This window comes from Brachyistius frenatus, unplaced genomic scaffold (genome assembly GCF_029030835.1).
Source record: "Brachyistius frenatus isolate BFR_SWC_R1_liver_20210118 unplaced genomic scaffold, ASM2903083v1 Contig_24, whole genome shotgun sequence".
Lineage (NCBI taxonomy): Eukaryota > Metazoa > Chordata > Actinopteri > Embiotocidae > Brachyistius > Brachyistius frenatus.
This window is the reverse complement of record NW_027210623.1, coordinates 2,153,751-2,172,651: the sequence shown is the minus strand read 5'-3', so window position 1 is coordinate 2,172,651 and position 18,901 is coordinate 2,153,751. Positions and strand designations below refer to the sequence as shown.

Sequence of the window (18,901 nt, the reverse complement as noted above, 5' to 3'; positions counted from 1 at the left end):
GTCTTCATACAACATAATAAAGGTTTTATTTAAAAAAAAAACATTTTTTGCAGTATAATTGCATCTGCAAGTGTGTGTAAAAGATACAAAATGAATCCAACAATGCAACTTTTGTATTTTACATTTTAGGCCCGATCAGTATAAATACATCTCCCTGAATGCTCTACGACTTTAAGATGAGTCATGAGTCTTGATGCAGTATTTGTCCACTGCAGGTAGAACTGGTATTGTCTCAATTAACACACAGCTTTAAAGGCTGTTTGCATAATTCTGTTATGTTGTTAAGTTAACATAATTCCCTTAGATTGATCCCACGTTATTCTCTTCAACGCTTGACATAAAGAAGAGTTTTTAAAAATACATTCTTTTAAAATAAGTTTTTTGCTGTTGTGTAGTAAAGGCACATCTTCAGGTTTTGTTTCCTCATTTTGTTGTCTGGTTGCACTTGTGCTCTCAGTGTGGCCAGTCACACTTCCAGGGTTCAGACTTTGGCACTTTTAGACACTTTCCTAACTTCTCACAACCAGCAGGGGCCCAGTTCTGGAAATGAGAGGGAATATCACAGTTAGTTGAAGAATATCAAAGATATTGTACATTTACAGGAAGATGTAATACTTTTTAATATAAGTTTAGCTGTTTGTCAGTGTTGTGACAACCCCAGATCATTTCTGTGTTCTGTCCTATATGCCATGAAGGGAATACATTCCTGTCCTGTATCCTTTATATCCGCTATGTTTGGCTCTTATCTGAGTCTTTTCCTTTGACTTTCTGCATCCTCTGTCATTAAATAAACATTATCCCATCATGTAGAAGATGTATCACTGAAAAGGGTTTATTCTTTTGAAACAATATTTAAGAGGTGCATGTTAAAGATTTATTTTTCAAATGTGGATTACATTCTGATGTAATTATATCATACTTATCAGAATGTATTCAATTCTAATCAGTTCATCATGCAGTGGTGATTTTATCAAACAACAACTTAAAAACACCCCAAATATCTTTGTAACAATGTTACGGACAGATAATGGCTTCATCAAGATGCAAGATAGAAAAATCTAATAGATCCATGTTAGCATGACACAAAACAAACACAAAGTTAAAGGCATTGCATATTAAGGATTCAGTTTAACCCTCCTTAAGCTTGTGTTTACTTTGTTGACCACAAGGGGGCAGGGTTGTCACACAAATAAATATAGGAAAGCCTTAAACAGAGTCTTTGGTGCTGTGGGAGACAAAGCCTCAGCTCACTTCTGCTGCCTTAAATAATTCTGCAATAGATTTTTTTTTCACAGAAACACTGAAACAGGAAAACACTGAGAAAACGTGCAGATCCAAGTGATGATTCCAGCAAATATGAAACACGTTGTGAAGCATGTTAGTAAACAAGAAAATAAAAGCTAAATCTGCTGGAGAGGGGGGTGTCGATCGTCTCTATTCTACCTTCTATATTCAGAGACTTTGACTGATTTTCCATTGTTTTAGAAAGGCTTTATCAATTTCCCTTATGTATTCAATTATCTGTTATACAGATCTTATAGAGATAAGCTACAAACGCTTATTTACATCTACCTGTCAGATTTTGAGGGGCGACTGACCCAAAAAACACAGTTATCTTCTGTAAAAACTGCACCTCGTTTTTGTTCCTCTTCCTCTGGATGTACTGGTGTTAGCTGGTATTGTACAGCAAATCCTATACTTACACAACAAAACTGATGTATTCTACAATATCATGAATGAAGTTAAACACGGAAGTAGAAGATATACTCATTTATGTTATGTGAATCTCACCATCACTGCGATGTCACACACGTTGAGCTGGGGAAGACCGGGCACCAGAGTTTTCTTATGCAGCTCCACAACCGGAGAAATCCTGCTCAGAACATCCTGGTACTCTTTAGTCAAGACACTGCAAACACAATACAGTAACCATGGTCAGTAAGGCGTCATCTGACAAAGTTGATTCATATTTTAGTCGATGAACATGTCAAAAAATAAATGTCCCTATAACCTCAGTTGACATCACCAGATGTCTTGCTTTGTTTGACTAAAAGCTGTTTCATTTTGCAACTGTTTCATTTGTTTTATTGTAACTTTAAAAGCCAAACACACACACTGAAGATAATTCCTATGTTTTTGCCCTTTTGTCAGGGAGTGCTGCAGTGAATGCTTTCCATACATGTATCTAGTGATGACACACGACTGTGGCTGAACATCTTTACTCATTATATTAGTGAGGACATGCTGTAGCTTTCAAGAACAAGAACGGAAACATGAACACATAAACACACACGGGCTGTCCACTCAGGCACCCTTTGGGAAAGCACACTCAGCAGGGTGAACTATGTAACCCTCATCACATCCCCTGTCTCTCAATTACTGCTGTTGGACACCAGTGAGCCAGAGCACCTCTGTGCATTATTATATTCAGAGTGTAAAACACAGGGGCCCTGAAGGCTTTCAAAGGAACGCTACTGTCAATAGGACCTGTAGGGTTAATGGGCTGTGTGTGTGTGTGTGTGTGTGTGTGTGTGTGTGTGTGTGTGTGTGTGTGTGTGTGTGTGTGTGTGTGTGTGTGTGTGTGTGTGTGTGTGTGTGTGTGTGTGTGTGTGTGTGTGTGTGTGTGTGTGTGTGTGTGTGTTGGGGGAAGTGGGCGTCTGGTGGCGTGACACAGGGATAGACAAATATCAGCAGTGCAATTACACCCGTGATACACTCGCCGGCAGCACCTGTGCCAGCCTTCCATCCTCCCTCCACTGCAAACCCAGCCCCCTGATTGGCCCCCAGGGAACATGTGCATGTGTGTGAGGTGAAGTGTCAATTAGAGTAATAACCCCGGGCCCTGTCCAGCTCACACCTACCCTCCCTCTTAGATCTCCCACCGGGCAGCAAGGCTTCCTCCATCAGCCAGCACCTGCTCCTTTCCTTGATACTGACTCTTTACTTTCCCCTACAATTACTTGACTGGTAGTGTGCTGACTGCAATTATTCTCTCTCTTGCGTGCCACATTTGTCATAAGCTGACTATCTATGCATTATGACTTTAACTGATGGGGGAAAAAAAAAACAGCTTACTTCCCTTGGTTTCGAACCAGACATTCAGATTAAATTGCTTCAGCTATCTAAAATCGCAAATTCTCTTTCGCCCCGATCTCGATCAGTGAGGGGATATTTCTTTCCCCTCCTATCTGTGTCCCGCCACTGATTGTTGCGATTCATTTTGTGATAACTGATGAAGCAGCTTAATAGAAGTAAATGTAAGGGAGATTTATCAGGCGGCTATAAGTATTAAATTTTTCAACACAAGTGTGCAAGCAAAGCATGCTATGTACAGAGAAAGTTGCATGAGACACAAAGTTTTCTATTGTTTTGTCTATGCACTGAAAATCTTACAGCGCGGACCCCTAAATCAAAAACTAATAATATCATTTGTTTATGCCCCCTCTGCAAACAAATAATGAAAAGCCCACAGTCAGCACAGCTCATTATCATGATTATAACCCTTAGCTCACTAGTGTAGAGGCAAAATCTGGAATAATAAGCAGGCTGTATGCAAATTGAGTCTTTTGATTTATAATGTATGGCACCCAAGGGGGATGGGGGCATTGCTCAGGTGTGTCACCACTCTGATTACTGATTCATAACACTATTGTAGGAACACATACACGTAAGACACACACACACACACACCCACACAACCACACAACCACACACAACCACACACAACCACACACACTGGCAGAAGGTTGGGGAATTGAGGAGACAATCAAATACATCTGTCCTGCCTGCCCCTCCTCTTCACCATCTTCTCCACCCCGGTGGAAATTGAGCACTTCAGTGAGGACTATTGATTGGGGACACAGGAGCTTGGTGGCAGGCAGCAGATGAGGCCAGAGTGTGCGGGGCTGCCTGAAGTGTTCGGGCCGGGACAGTGGATGACCAGGGGCTCTTGGGACGTGAGCTGAGGTAGGTTGGTGAGAGAGAGGGATGTGTTAATTTCAGGGCATTGGGTCGCAGAGACGGAGAGTGAAGCAGAAGGCAGGAAAAAGGCTCTGGATGAGTCCGGTGTAGCTCCGACCTCACCAAGATCTGGTTGGGTCTGTGTTTCCTCTTGGACAGCTGGACCACCAACACAGAGCTCGTCATCCTCTAGCTCTGCTTTACCAATAACATCTATTTTCAACAAAGGTAGCAAGGCTTCTGTTTGTAGCCATCAGTTACAAGAAAAACAACGAGAAACTAAAACTTCACAAATATTCGCTGCCAGATTGCATAATTTTATTATCCACTGTTTTCCTGTGCTGGACCCGGGATTGTATACGTGTGCTCTTCGCTATATCACAGCCTGCGACAGTAGTGAAGGTATGTGTGCAGACAGGCCCTACATCATCTTAAGTGGCTCTTTAGGTGCCGACAGAGATTAATGATGGCCAGGCAGCCAGTCCAGCTGGGGGACCTAAGAGCACACGGACAAAACACACACACACACACATGTGTACACACACACACACACACACACACACACACACACACACACACACACACACACACACACACACACACACACACACACACACACACACACACACACACACACACACACACACACACACACACACACGTTTAACTAGGATGGAGGAGAGAACAGTCCCAGTGGATGCAGAGGGACAGCAGCTGAGTGGGGAGGAGTGAGCTGAGATGAAGAACAGTAAGTGCACAGTGGAGGTGTACCGGGGGAAAAGTAAGATGACAGTTTGGAGACGAAGATGATTTAGAAGTGCAGGTTTGAATGGATCGATGAAGAAGAGCGCATGAACAGTGAAGAGGTCATACAGCTGGATGTAGGTAGGTGACCTTGGAGACGAACTCCCTGACCCCTCTCTACACAAGTAAAAGTGTGCAGTTTTGGTTTGTGTGCCTGTGTGTACACATCCAGCACTCAACACATGGCTGCATATTGATTGGTTTTTGCTTCTTTTTTTTTTTTTTTTATTCTTCCAAGTGAATAGCAAGGCTAAAAGGTGGGCAAACGAAAAACAACATTAATGTTTTATCATCCAATCTTGCTCCAGAACTGAAAGGACTTCGAGCAGGAGGCAAAGGAGGAGGTGAGGCCAGGGCAAATTATGAGAGGCAGCGCTGCAGAAGGCAGAAAAGAAAGGTCAGTCTAGGTGGTTTTGTGCCAGGAGGGAGCCAAAGCCCATAAAAGGAATACTGCCTCATCAAAGCGTTTTCAGATTATCTTAATGTATTAGTCACAGTGTTTGTCTGTGCCATTTTGTCCCCCTTTGCATTGACAGTACCCCATAAAAGACTATGCTCATCTATCTTTGCACCCTTAGTCTTAATTCAACCTTGGCTATTTGAGTCCTCTGGCGTCACTCTCCTCTAAGCAATTCTTAACTCTCCTTGGGGCTGAAGTCGAGACACACAAAACACATTAAACAGCACTCGCTCTCAATTTAGGCCTGAACAATCTATCTTGCAATTTTAACCTGCAGCGGTGCACCGGAGGGTTGAGGGCCAGATAGTGATCTTTATGGAGCTGTTTGCAATCACAAAGAGAAGGGTGTAATCAGGCGCACTCTGGCTGAGTGGATCAATCCGCCACCTTATTTTTCATGCCACTGAATCAGAATTGATCTTACACACATTTGATGCTACAGGCAAACAACCTTCCTATTCTCATCCCGTTCTTCTTTATTTTCCTGCATTTCTCGTCTTGCCTCTAGTTCACTCCTGTTCCTCTCTTGTCCTCTGTCCCCACCTGAAAATCAGTCGTAAGCAGGTTTGAACTTTCACGGCAACTAACCTGAGTGGGAACCTTTCTCCAGGATCCCGCCCCAGGTGGAAAATGATTGGCTGCAGAGTGTGCTCTTTCTGATCATGAGTAGTCACACCCAGTACCTCCTGTCCAGGACAGAAGTTTATGCCCTGTAAAAGAAGACACACAAAAAGAAATTTTTAACTAAAACATGTGATAAATGTTTGTTACATAAGCACTCTTCTAATCCAGTGATCAGTTAGGAGACCTCAACGTAGACTTGGTTGAAAGTTAAGGATTTTGCCTCAATTGAATGTACAAGAATCCAACTTGGAACATGCATGAAGATGACTCCCGTACAGGGTTTTAACAGAAACATCTATAGATTTATCAAAAGAAATGGGAAATGGAAAAAAAAAGACTTATGAGCAGAAATGGATGAACCCTGGAGATCAGAGACGTTTTTTCTTCTCTACGTGTTTCTGAACTATCTGATGTCACTTCACGTACCTGCTGCAGTGTCTGTTCTTAAAACACAGACCACCACTCAGCCAGAAACCTGTGCCAGTTCCAGGTCACTGCCTTCTCTACATATTCTGGTATAAGACTAATCTATGACAGGAAAGAGCAGAGCGGCCCTGTTTTGGCTACAAAACTTTCATAAATTAAACATGAAGGTCAGCCTTTCTTTATAGAGCAACACAATATTTGAGGTCAGTCCCACAGGTAAGGAAGGAAATGGAGTTGCTCTTACTCTTTTTGCAGAACAAAAAAAGAACAAAAATAATGAAGAAAAAAAACATTCTTACATCAAACTTCCTACTTCTTCTTCATAACTACTTCTAACTTCCTGTTTTTGCTTGTATGCTTTTGCATTTTTGCAGTTTTCAGTTGTCTTTATTTGATTATTTTAGATGTTTTAGTTGAAATGCATGGAAACAAAGATTTTTCTGTGTGTACAAATTTTTAAAAGACTGCTCTGAACTCTGATGAAGAGAGCTGAGTGTTTAGATTTAGGCTTCCAGACACCTGCTACCATGAGTTGAATGCTTAAACTCATTGTAGTATGGTCTATATGCATATTGTCGTCCAAGCTGTTGTGTTATTTATGCAGCTGCATCACAGAGGGTTTCATGTCACTTGCACAACAGAGGACTTTTGCTGCCTCCTCTTCATCTCTCCACGCCGTCGCTCCTGCTCCCTGACTCCATTCTCAGGAGGCTGGCAGTGATCGCAGCCTGATTGAGTCACACTCACTCCTCCAGAACCCCCTGGAGATGTGCCCCTATCTTCAACACACACACACACACACACACACACACACACACACACACACACACACACACACACACACACACACACACACACACACACACACACACTCACACACACACACTCTCACACACACACATTTTTTGATGAGCACAACTAATATTGAAAAAGCATTCATCTGTAAGGCACTGTTGCTGCCCCCCTCTGAGATCACTCAACAGAGCAACATAAAATACATATAGAGGAGAGAAAAAGAGTGAGGATGGTCTCCCTCCTCCCCCTCCACCCTGCAGAGCCTCCACTGATCCAGACTTGTCCTCTCTTTTGAAGCTAACAGCTTAGAAATGCAGAGAAGAATGAAAAAAAATAAAAACTCATCCCAGAGGAGCAGCAAGAAAGGCCTGCTGCGTATATCTCTGACTCTGTCTCTTGCACCCAAGATATTACAGAAAGAACGGCCTATCTCGCATGGCATTAACGCTACGGATACAACAAGGCTGCTTTCAAACTGGAGCACAACAGTCGTTATTACAAGATAAGGTGCAGAAGCATCCAGGGGTGGTAGGACGGATTTTAGAAAAGAAAATATTTGTTGTCTATTTTGGAAAAGAAATCTATAAATCGGGAGGATCACCATCCAGGGGTGGTAGGACGGATTTTAGAAAAGAGAATATTTGTTGTCTATTTTGGAAAAGAAATCTATAAATCGGGAGGATCACTTTTTCCAGACTGTAGCTGTTTAAAATATTCTTTAAATATATATTCTCTATTCTATTTATATGATATTTGACGTCAAATAATTTCAACAATCTAAACAGGTAAAGTTATGCAATATTTTACAAAAACAGTTTAAAAAATAAACACAAAACAAGTAGCAGAACTTTCTTTTTTCCTCCGTTTCTAAGCATGTAGGAGAATCTACAGAGGCTGTGAAACTCCTGAAAAAGCCGGAGTTTGGTTTGCGCTACTGTAGAAATATGGTGCCGTGTGGTGCGCTCCACACATGAGGACCTGCTCCATGTAGATATTAAGTGCTCATTCCAAGGCAATAAAAACATTTCATAATTTCAGGTGATTTAACACAACACTATAACACTCAATTCTACACACTGGTCCTTTAAATAAAGACTCTGAATACTTCATGCATCAGTGTGAACTACTTGCCAAGAGCTGATTGCTTCTAGAGGATATTTTACAGCACACATCTAAAGAGCAAGTACTTATCTGTTGCTATTAGGTCAGGGAACTAGGTGTATTTAGCATAAACAAGTGTGTTAATGTAACAAGTCGAGACAAAGAGTACAGTACAGCAGCTATTGATGACGGAGTCTATTTCTTGTCAATTTCTGCTACAGAACTGATCCTAAGTATTCACTTCAGGACTAACAGGCGTCTCAGAAACAAGTTCCTTGTCAGGTTTCATTCATCACTTTGTGAAGTCTTCAACCAGGTTAAAAAAAAAGTCCTTGAGAGCTCCTTCTTTAGCATAGGTTACTCAGCAATCCAGATACAAAGGAGCCACAGTCACGACAAACTATATTTCACATTATCAACATCACTACGCAGCCTCAAGAGAGTTTGATGAGAGCCATTTAAGCCTGTGAAATTTCTCATTTTCCTCATGGCTGAGCTGCATGAACACAGCCAGGATAGAGCAATATGTCTTGCAGCTATTAACCTGTAATTTCATTTTTCTTCACAGACACACATCTTCCCTTGTTTATTTTTCACCACGGGCCAAGAAAGCCAAATTATATTTCAGCGTATTACCAAAGATGAGGAGAAGGCAGCAAAACATGAGTTTTACTTCAGCGAAGAGATTTCAATGTGTATTTCTACTAAAACACGGGTTAATCTTCAATTTACATTGAGTTTTAGGGTCAATATAATTATATGGGGGGATAAAACAGTAGGAATGGTCATTAATCCAGCATATTCCTACCAAAGAGAGCAAAACTTGAACCTTGACACATTTTTCTTTTAAAGCCAAGTTCCAAAACATCCATTTTAAAATCAGTGCAGAAGTAGTTTGTTTATATTTTTTATGTTTATGAAATAAAAAATGTAGGATACACAAGACAAAATGTCAACAATTTCCAGATTCAACCACAATGACACAAAGCACATCTGGGATTTAACTTTCCCTCGTAGGAACTCAAGAGTCGCTCAATGACACACACACACACACACACACACACACACACACACACACACACACACACACACACACACACACACACACACACACACACACACACACACACACACACACACACACACACACACACACACACACACACACACACACACACACACACACCTGTATGGACAAGCGAACATGTATGTGCATGTTTTCTCATCCTTTCTTTTAGTCTGCCGTGTACACACACACACACACACACACACACACACACACACATAGACCAATCGATAGGCAACTCACAGGCAATCAGCCGCCATTATTTGTGAAGCTCCACTTCAGTTCACATGAGTTGATAAAGGAGGCTACTATTGATTCAGCGGCCCTGAAGGAGAGAGCAATTTAAGCGACCGATGGGGCATAAAACAAACTGGATCACAGGAAAAGCATAGCCATGAAGGGAGGACATGTTTTTATGGACCGAGGAGAGAAGGAGAGGAGTGAAAAGAACCACTCTCTGCTTCTTAGGTGTCACATTCCACATTTCTCCTGATATATTTAATCCACACTGAGTTCATATAATTATGGCCGAGCTTTATGATGCTAAAAGAACAAGCAGGGAGTGAGGATATATTAATGGAGGGGGAAATTTCCACTGGGGTTTGAACAAACAAGTCAACTGGCTGATGAATGATGTAAGTTCGCTGATGTGGGGGCTCCTCATTAATATTCATTACACTCTGATGTACACAGCAGTCAACTGATGAGCCATTTTCAAGATAACACCAACAACAGCCACAGTGTTTGTGTGTTTGAGTACGATTAAGAGACACAAAGGGAGGAGGATGTGGCAGTGAAAATCAAGAACTGAGGAAGCACTGTCAGGGCAGATTTGAAGTATTAAAAGGGAGTCTTACCTTTTTTAACTCCTCCACTGAGTTGCTCCAGGTCCAGTAGTGTGCCTTGTATTGTCCAAGCCTCACAGCCATCAGCTCATTACCACGGTAGTAGAATATTGGCCTGATGAAGGTGAGAGGAGGGAGAATTAAATATCAGATTTGTCTCTTTCCAGGTGAATTTACACTACAGTGGACACTTAAGACAATATCTTTTCTCTTGGTTTTCTTACACTTAGGAGTCACTGCTTTCTATCCATTCTTACGTTTTCCCATTATTCCGGGAAGATGTTTGACCTTTTTAACACCCTAAAATTTACTCAAATCATAAGAAATGTTGAATTCTCCTCAGATGCACACAGTAAAACCAGATAAATCACTTATACTGCTGAGATTGTTGGGAGTGCCATTTTTTCTGCTGGTATTTGGTCATAGATCTAAGAATTGGACAAGTTGATACAGTTCAACCTGATGGCGAAATGACTGTACAAAGTTTTATTATAATTCATCACATTTTTGTCAAGAAGATTCTCTCAAAACCATAAAAGTCAGCCTGATCATGGCGTTAGAGAAAAAAAATGAATGAATCACTTCATCCACATGGAGCCATAAACGTCTTTCCAGTAGTTGTTGAGATAATTCAGTCCACATTGCCAAATATTCCAATGGTGAAACAACTACCTGACAACCTTGTTTACTTCTTGCATGACAAAAAGAACACCCCTCTCCCACTCTGGGATTTAATTGTGAACATAAAAAGTGGTGTGAAATATTACGGGAATCTTGGCCCGAAAGCTTTACAAACACCTCAAATCTCAAGCTAACTGGGGTGTGTAATCACCTGTTTTGGAGTGTGTGGGAGTGGTTGAGAAAGACTGGTGTGAGATCCAGTCCATCCAGTGTTCGGTCATCAGGGGGGCTGATGCTGGCCAGAGCCAGACTGGTGGTGAACAGGTCCATGACATTGGCCAGCTGGAAACTCACCTGCAAATTAAAACACACAACCACTGGTAAGAGAAGCCACGTCACAAATCCTGCGAGTTAGTGTTAGAACTGGTGTTTTGGTCTCCTGTACATCTTCAGAAATGTATCACCTGATAACTAAACTCCTTGAAATTGAGAGTGAACTGAGGTTGACATAGGAATGCACAGTCATGATAGGATGCTTGCATGTGTAGTTGTGTGCAGACATGTAGGAGTAGAGATGCATTTCTTCAGTCTCCTCTCTAATCTCTGCACACAGGTTTATTATAAAAACTCCAAAATGCCCCTCCTTCTAAACGAGTTCTGTTTTTTTTGGGGGGGAAGGGGAGTGAAAAGGAGGAGCGAAGAAAAAGAGGAGAGGAAGTAGGGAGAGGACAAGGCCCTTGCAAGCAGGCGGCTGAAGCTGGAGCGAGCTGGTGTTTTATCTCCTTCTCCCAGTCCCAGTGAAAAGCTTTATTTTATTTATAAACTTTGAACTATTTTCAGATAAAATGCCATTTTTTCGCTGTCATCCTTGATCTTCCGTTCCATTCTCTCCTGAGCGAGCCTTAGAGGGAGACGGCACGCTCACAATCAGATAGCACTATCAGGGCTCTGCAGCTGCACCACCATGTGCCGCTGTGCTCCTATCGGCAGCAAGCACACATACAGACGCACACACAAGCTCCTAAGCACTGAAATGAATTCCCTTTTCTTCTGTATCCACAGAACTAGCCAGAGAAAAGGCTCTGCAATGCATTCCATGATCTATCTGCACATCCAGACACTCTTTCTCTCTCTCACACACAAACACTAACAGATTTAGTCCTTTACTTGGTTTTTCTTTTTTTTAAGTCTCCCTCACACAGACCATTAAAGAAGACAGGAGAAAAGGACAAGAGGAGAAGCAACACTAACATTTAGTTAGTAATAACTTGCCCCACCAAAAACCCAAACTTTAAGTCTGACAGCAAAATTTATCTCCTGAGTTGCCATCTTTTCTTTCCTTCCTTTATTAGCTCTGCCCTCTTTTGCAGTCTATACTGAACTTTTTTCTTTTATCAACCTTCATTCTTCCCTTTTTTTGTCTGACTCATCACTCTCTATTAATGTCACATTCTCTTTCTCATTTCTTTCAGTGTTGTGAGCGGTGATGCTGGTTATCTGAGGAGGCAGTGCTTCTACCCCTGTCTCTGCCACTCTGCCTGTGTGTCTGCTGCCTGATAACCCAACAAAAGGGATTGTGGTGCTCAACAATGTTGTGGGTCTGACAGCCCACCCACCTCCCTATCTTTGTTCCCATTAAGCCCCCCCACACCCCACCTCCCACCCCCATCCCCATCAGGCACCGGGAGAATGCTGAATCTGCATCTGCTTCGGACCGGCAGCCCTCCTTCATTCCAGTACACCTCCCTCCATCCTCCTAAATGAGTGACTGACTAATTGACAACAACTGCCTGAAGACTCAAGTTTCATCACTCACATGCATCCACAGATAAAGACCTTTTTGTGTGTTTATGACATGTAGAAATACACACTCAAGTCTTTCCATCACCAACTTCCAATCCTCCCTAAAACTTGTGTCCTCATCTGAAAAGATGCATCTGTGTTCAGTCAATACAATTAAATTGCTGAAATCCCCTTTTAACAAAAGCTTGCATGACTATTATTTGTCTCCACAATTTTGCTCCAAGAGCTTACAGACTTTTCAATGTACGGATCAACAGATCTCAGAGGACTAGAGGGGGCAACCCAGCGTCAGGTCTGTCCACCTTACCAGCCAGAACAAAGTGATGAATCCAGAGCTGTGGAGTACTAATATTACTAATGGTAATAATATTGATATCTGTGTCACTCCTCCAACGGTCAAGAAAGTTATCAGTCATACAAAGAACTGATCAAATGTAAAAAATTATGCATATAACACAAACATGTTCTGCACCCTTGCACCAGCAGACACGCTGGTCAATTATAACACGGTAGAGGTGCAGCGAAGCCCTGCGAACACAACAACGTTACAGGCAGCGTGGCAGCGCCTGCGTCTTCAGCACTGTTCCTCCTTTTCTCTTTTCTACACCAGCCACCTCTTTTACGTCTTCCTTGCTTCCTCTCCTGCACCCCCTGCACACCTCCCCCTTCCCCTCTTCCCTCTCCCCCCCACTCTCCCGTTCCTTTATCCTGAGCGCCTGGCATATTCAGATACTGAAGTCCTCATTACGGCTCAATCCAACCTCAGCAAACACACAAACAGATTAGCCGCTTAAGACGCTCCCAATCCCCCTCTCCCTCGCTACTCTGCTGTGCTATCAGGCCCCAGCACAACCCTGTGAGATGAGCCAGGGGCAAGGCTTACTGCAGACTGCAGCCTCCGCTCGCTCCTCCACAACATCCCTCTGCGTCACAGCCCCGTGTCACAGCTGCCCCTAATACAATTAAAAGTCATTTGCAGAACGCACAGGCTTAGGGGATCACGGTGTGGGTGGGGGGGTTAAATTGGGGAACGGGAGGCAAAAAAAAGAAAAAGAAAAGAGAGTTGGGGCATTAATTCCAGCCAAAAATATTTGAGGAAACAGAGGGAAAAAGCACCCACACGCTTTGTGGCCAAAATCAGACTGTTTTTTTTTATTTACTGCTTCTGGAATTCAGTCCCCTGACAGAAGTTAAACATAGTCATGATTAATTGGTAACTGTGCCAATGGATCAGAGTGTGCACATGTAAAGTGGTAAATGACACACAAATTAAACAAAAAGCAACAGTCATTCAAAAGACAGGATTAGTGAAATAATTATTGCATTACTCTCAACCTGATTCACAATACTCTACACTGCCTGCAGCTTTTCAGAGAACATTTCAGCTCCTGGTACATGTTGATGAGCCCAACATTAGGGAGCAACAGTCTCTGAAGAGTTTGCTGGGGATTTACTGCAGTGAATGATCGCTTTAGATATTTTAGAGGCTTTATTTGGCAAAAGCTTCACATGAGTGAGGTATTCTTACTGTGCCTTCTTTGATGTGTCCAGGCCACCAGGCAATGGCAGGCTCCCTCATGCCCCCCTCAAAGGTGGTCTCCTTCCCACAGAGGAACGGCCCATTGCTGCCAGCTGAGGAATCAAAAACACATGAATCCATAAAGCACATTACACGTACAGGACAGAAAATGAGTTAAACTAATACAAAAAAGCTCTAAATCCACAAATAACTTAGCGCGGACCTTCCTTTGGGCCAGACATTAGAGCTGCTCCGTTGTCCGAGGTGAAGAAGACAAATGTATTATTTTCAATGCCCAGACTTCGTAGCCATGACAACATCTGACCGACGCTGTAGTCCAGCTCCATCACTGCATCTCCATAACTACAGCAATTACAGTTCATATCATTGTCCCGGTCAGAAATGCATTAATTTATGATCTTATGCATGTGATAGACTTCATTAGAAGAGTCAGTATGGATGTATATTACGTACCGGCCTCGTTGGCTCTTTCCTAGGAAGCTTTTGGAAGCATAGACGGGAGAGTGGGTGGCATCGGCTGCCCAGTAGAGGAAGAAGGGCTGCTGGGCCTTAGTCTGACGTAGTATGAAGTCAAGACCTTCCTGTAGAGGTGGGAGAAACTGTTACTACACAAGATGTCAACAGACTGACTTATTTCACAGTGCTGCTGTCAAGATGTAAAAAGTAAACAACAACTTTCTAATTTGCATACAAAATATTCATTCAAGCCACGTTTTGAGTTAGCAGTTTTTGTACACCTAGCTAAAACATAAGCAGTCAGACAGTCGTGCAATAAGTCCCACTTTCATGAAGGCTATGATGCTTATTTATTGCAGCACAGTTGTTTAAGACTGAATTGGTGTTAGCTATTAATCATTAAGTGGAAACTGAGTGTGAACCTCTTTGTGAGAGATTACTGAAGTCCACCAAAAAATGTCAACATTAAAACTGAGTAATGAGAACATGGGAAAACCATTCACTAGTTATATGTTAAATAAATATATTTCAACTTGGAAATATGGTTTACAATGTAATAACTTTGGATATTAAACCAAAATTTCAAAGTTTATCTTCTGCATCAGTTTTTAACTGATTTGTTAAAAACAAACTGCATCACTGAAAACAATCTAGTCTCCTCACACATAATTAATACAAGCTTCAGAAAGCTCGACAGTCCCTCCTCTTCTTGTGTTGACTGATCCTACCTATCAGGCATGCAGTGTCTCTCTGCATGCAGCTTTTGATCCTGTTAAGAAGCGAATGGGAGGGACTGACGTAGGCAACAGAGATAATCAGTGCGAAAAAGTCAATAAACGACTACAGTGGGTGAGAGCACAGTAATGATCAAAGACCCCAAAGTAGGCTTTAATTGCATTTTTTAAATTTGTCAAAGATGATTTATGTTTTTGTGCCTTTATATTTTGGAGAACTAAAGATAATTTTTCCAGTCTGGTGGACATTAACGTTATATTATGTTTTATTAATTGCTTTGGAAAAGAATTTGCGAAACAAACTGCGGTGTACCTGATCCACTCTGCTCCGTATCATCTGAGACAGAGGCAGCTTTAGAAAGAAGAGGAGAGCCTAAACTTACCATCAAGAAGATCTGTGTGAGGTTTGACTCTCCAGTCTTTCTGTCAATCTTAAACTCCTCATAATATCTGAAAAATAAGAGAGTAACGTGATTTACTGGCTACACTATAAGTTAGCCATAATCACATCTAAAGAACTGCAAAGGCTACAAGTCATTTCTTTTTTTCTGTTCGAGTGCGTAACATGGTTCTTTCACAGTGACCTTACTGCCTCGTTAGGGCTTTCAATCAGCCTCTAAATTGACTGAAACTACTGCAGATAATAACATTAAGACAATAGAAGTAAATTTCCCTCTTGTTGACTATGTTTGCGGGACATTTCGGTGAAAGGCATATTTAGGGAGTCTCAGCAAAGCTGAGCAGAGGGAACTGTTATGAGGTGCTGCTGAAGCGTGGCGTGGCGAGCAGAGAAGCGGTGACAGGCATCTCTTTCTTACGCTTCACTTCCTCCAGGTGTCCTCGTACACGGCTAATGCAACCTGCCGTCTCTTGAGGGCGTGTGTGTATCTCTGTCTATACGTGCCTATGCGCGCGCGCGTGTGTGTGTGTGTGTGTGTGTGTGTGTGTGTGTGTGTGTGTGTGTGTGTGTGTGTGTGTGTGTGTGTGTGTGTGTGTGTGTGTGTGTGTGTGTGTGTGTGTGTGTGTGTGTGCGCGTCTGTCCAGGGCCCAGGTATGCAGTGCTGATTAAACCCACGGCTAAGCGAAAAACACGCCCGGCTGCCAGTTCCAATGACCCTGAATACACATATGGCTGTTTTGGGGAAAACAAATGGGCGGAAAATGGAATACACAAGCACAGCTGGTACAGAAAAGGAAGAAGGGGGGGGGGGGCATTCAACTCATCCAGAGGAGCAGACAGCCAAACTATTCAGAGTCATGGGGAAAAAAGATTTTTATAGATTTTCAGCCGCTGTTTCTGTGTGCTGTTACGTACATCTGAGTGCTGGTGTGTGATACTACCTGCCAAGCATCTCAGAGTTGTTGTAGACGGGGATGTTGGGTTGGATGCTGCTATTATGAGGACCAAAGTGACAGTTTGGTGCACCGAACCATTCATCAAAACCTTTCTCCAGAGGAAGGTACTGTGGTCTGTGGCCCAGATGCCTGAAGTGACAAATAAAGTGCACTCACATACTATAGGACTAAACTGACAAAGGGATCATCCCAGATGTTTTAGGATGTTTAAATTTACAAGTCACCTATACAGTATACTTGCCCTGATACACACCATTTTTACAAGTACAGCATGCTTACTTTAATTTTTGGCTGATAGTCATAGAACAATGAAATTAAACAAATCACTGAGTAGGAAAGCACATTGAAAAATAAAGAAATACATTGGTGCTTCAAAGTTTGTGATTTTCTTTCCATATTTCAATATAAATAACAGAAATTAAATTAAACAAATGAGACATATGAGGTTTAAATACGTTTGCCACTCACAGAGATATAATACTGAATAATGTTCCTTTAATAAATAAATGACAGAGTATGATATTTGTGTCTCGGTTGTTAATTCGGTTCTCTTTATGTACTTTTAGGACTTGTGTTGAAATGTGATGATGTTTTAAGTCATGTTTATGCAGAGTTCACAAACTTTCAAGCACCAGTGTACACTGCAGAAATGATGTATACTCCTGTATCTTTGTGGTGTGGTATTGCCACGTTGTTAAATTATTTAAATACTCCTTCCAGTACTGATCATAACCTCGAAAACTTGAGAAACATCTAAAAACGTGGAGAAAGATAAAGAGCTCACCACTTGCCAACTATCTTGCTGACATAGCCCTTTGTCTTCAACATCTGGGGTAACAAAATCTCGTCCTTGGAGATTCCTCCTACTATCTCCTGAGGTGTGTATGCTACAAAAAAAAAGATCCAAATCAAATATACAAAACTTTCTTTGACTTAATTGCACGCTGCACATTGTAGACAAAGTAGTGAGACACCTGCAAGAAATTATTTGCAGCTGAATGATGTGCACAGTAAGGACATAGTGAGACTGTACCGTTTCTGGCGTGGGCATTAGTGGTGTAGAATCCATTTCTGACAGGCAGCCTCCCAGTGAGGAGTGCAGCTCTAGCTGTGGGCAACATTAAATGTCAATAGGAATGCTATGTTGCTCCTCTAAATCACTGACAAACAAATGCACTGAATTGTGCTCCAGTCTTCTTCCACCAATAATTCCATCACACAACAATAACACTGTTGTCTGTGTTCTTGGTTGTTTGTATATAATATATATAGATATACACTGTACTGTATATACTGTGCATTTTATATTTTTACTGCTATTTTATTGCTTTCTATTATCCTATTATTATCTATTGCTTCCTGTATGCTGCTGTAGTGAAAAAAAAATTCCCCTCGGGGATTAATAAAGTAACTACCTAACCTAACCTAACCTAACCTAACCTAATGTCACATACTGTACATTAAAGATGACAAATTTTCCTCTCAGTTTTGACATGCAGATTCAATATCCTCTATTTAACAATTCATGTGTGGTAGAGATAGAGATGGCCATATGTTGCAAAAACAGGAACTACAGGCTTAGGTTCTGTTTCCTATTCTGTGCTTACTCACATGGGGAACAAAGTGGGTTGGCAGTGTAGAAGTTTGGAAGGAGCATGCCCTGAGCTGCCATGGCATCCAGATTGGGGGTCTCTCTGGAGGGCTGGCCAAACACCCCCAAGTCCCCCCAACCCATCTGAGGAGCAGAGGATAGTTTATCAACCAGACCATGCAAGCACATATGTTTAATACCACCAGCTTCACAAAGAAATGTATAGTTAAGGCATTCTCTCTTTCGCTGCTCAATGTGATGAACAAAGGTTACAAGTTAACACACAAACAGTAACTTACGTCATCCATGAGCATGATGATAATGTTTGGAGATGAAACATTTGAACGCGTTTCTGTCAAGGAGCAGCATATTATTGCATTAAGGAGTGTTAGACTTTGAGCAAACATCACTCCCGTTGATCAGCTGCTGGAGTCATGTGAACATAAACCTCGAGGAAGTGGTTTGTCTGCCTTCGTGCACGCCTTCAGCGGAGCACATGCGCATAGAGAGACAAGCGCTTAAGTGTTTTCTTGAATAAATGTAGATTATGAATTCATTTTTAGCCTTTGTTTTTCACTGACATGTAAATATGATCGCGTTTTATACTAAGGTTAAACCGTCAAATTGTAAAAATGGTACGTCTGCATGTTTTGTTTACCCGTGATACAATCAGGGACTACTGGTAAACGCTGTACGTGCGAAACTTACTTTAAATCGGT

General features: G+C 41.9%; 1 protein-coding gene across 3 annotated transcripts; it reads right to left on the bottom strand.

The window, feature by feature from the left end:
• Window positions 1-33: 33 nt before the first annotated feature.
• galns (galactosamine (N-acetyl)-6-sulfatase) lies at window positions 34-18,618 on the bottom strand. 3 transcript variants are annotated; one of them, XM_069697724.1, is made up of 14 exons: window positions 18,482-18,618; window positions 18,203-18,326; window positions 17,625-17,699; window positions 17,376-17,478; window positions 16,577-16,720; window positions 15,619-15,685; window positions 14,499-14,626; window positions 14,248-14,387; window positions 14,034-14,137; window positions 10,914-11,056; window positions 10,094-10,196; window positions 5,813-5,934; window positions 1,792-1,909; window positions 34-540 (listed from the first exon to the last, which is right to left on the bottom strand). In XM_069697724.1, the coding sequence occupies exons 1-14, from the start codon at window positions 18,587-18,589 to the stop codon at window positions 454-456; spliced, it is 1,566 nt and encodes a 521-aa protein (XP_069553825.1). In that variant the 5' UTR covers window positions 18,590-18,618; the 3' UTR covers window positions 34-453. The 3 variants fall into 3 exon arrangements, with proteins under 3 accessions (XP_069553825.1, XP_069553827.1, XP_069553826.1); XM_069697725.1 differs by lacking the exons at window positions 34-540; window positions 1,792-1,909 and adding an exon at window positions 1,918-3,966 and having other exon boundaries at window positions 5,818-5,934; XM_069697726.1 differs by lacking the exons at window positions 17,376-17,478; window positions 17,625-17,699; window positions 18,482-18,618 and having other exon boundaries at window positions 18,203-18,282.
• Between the last annotated feature and the right edge of the window lie 283 nt (window positions 18,619-18,901).

Bases quoted from the DNA above. Each gene is read 5' to 3' on its own strand.
- galns (XM_069697724.1), bottom strand. From the start codon at position 18,589: ATGTTTGCTCAAAGTCTAACACTCCTTAATGCAATAATATGCTGCTCC. The intron at 10,197-10,913 runs GTGATTACACAC...CACCTTCATCAG, and splicing joins TCCCACACACTCCAAAACAG to GCCAATATTCTACTACCGTG. The intron at 541-1,791 runs GTGAGATTCACA...TCTCATTTCCAG, and splicing joins TGTGTGACATCGCAGTGATG to AACTGGGCCCCTGCTGGTTG.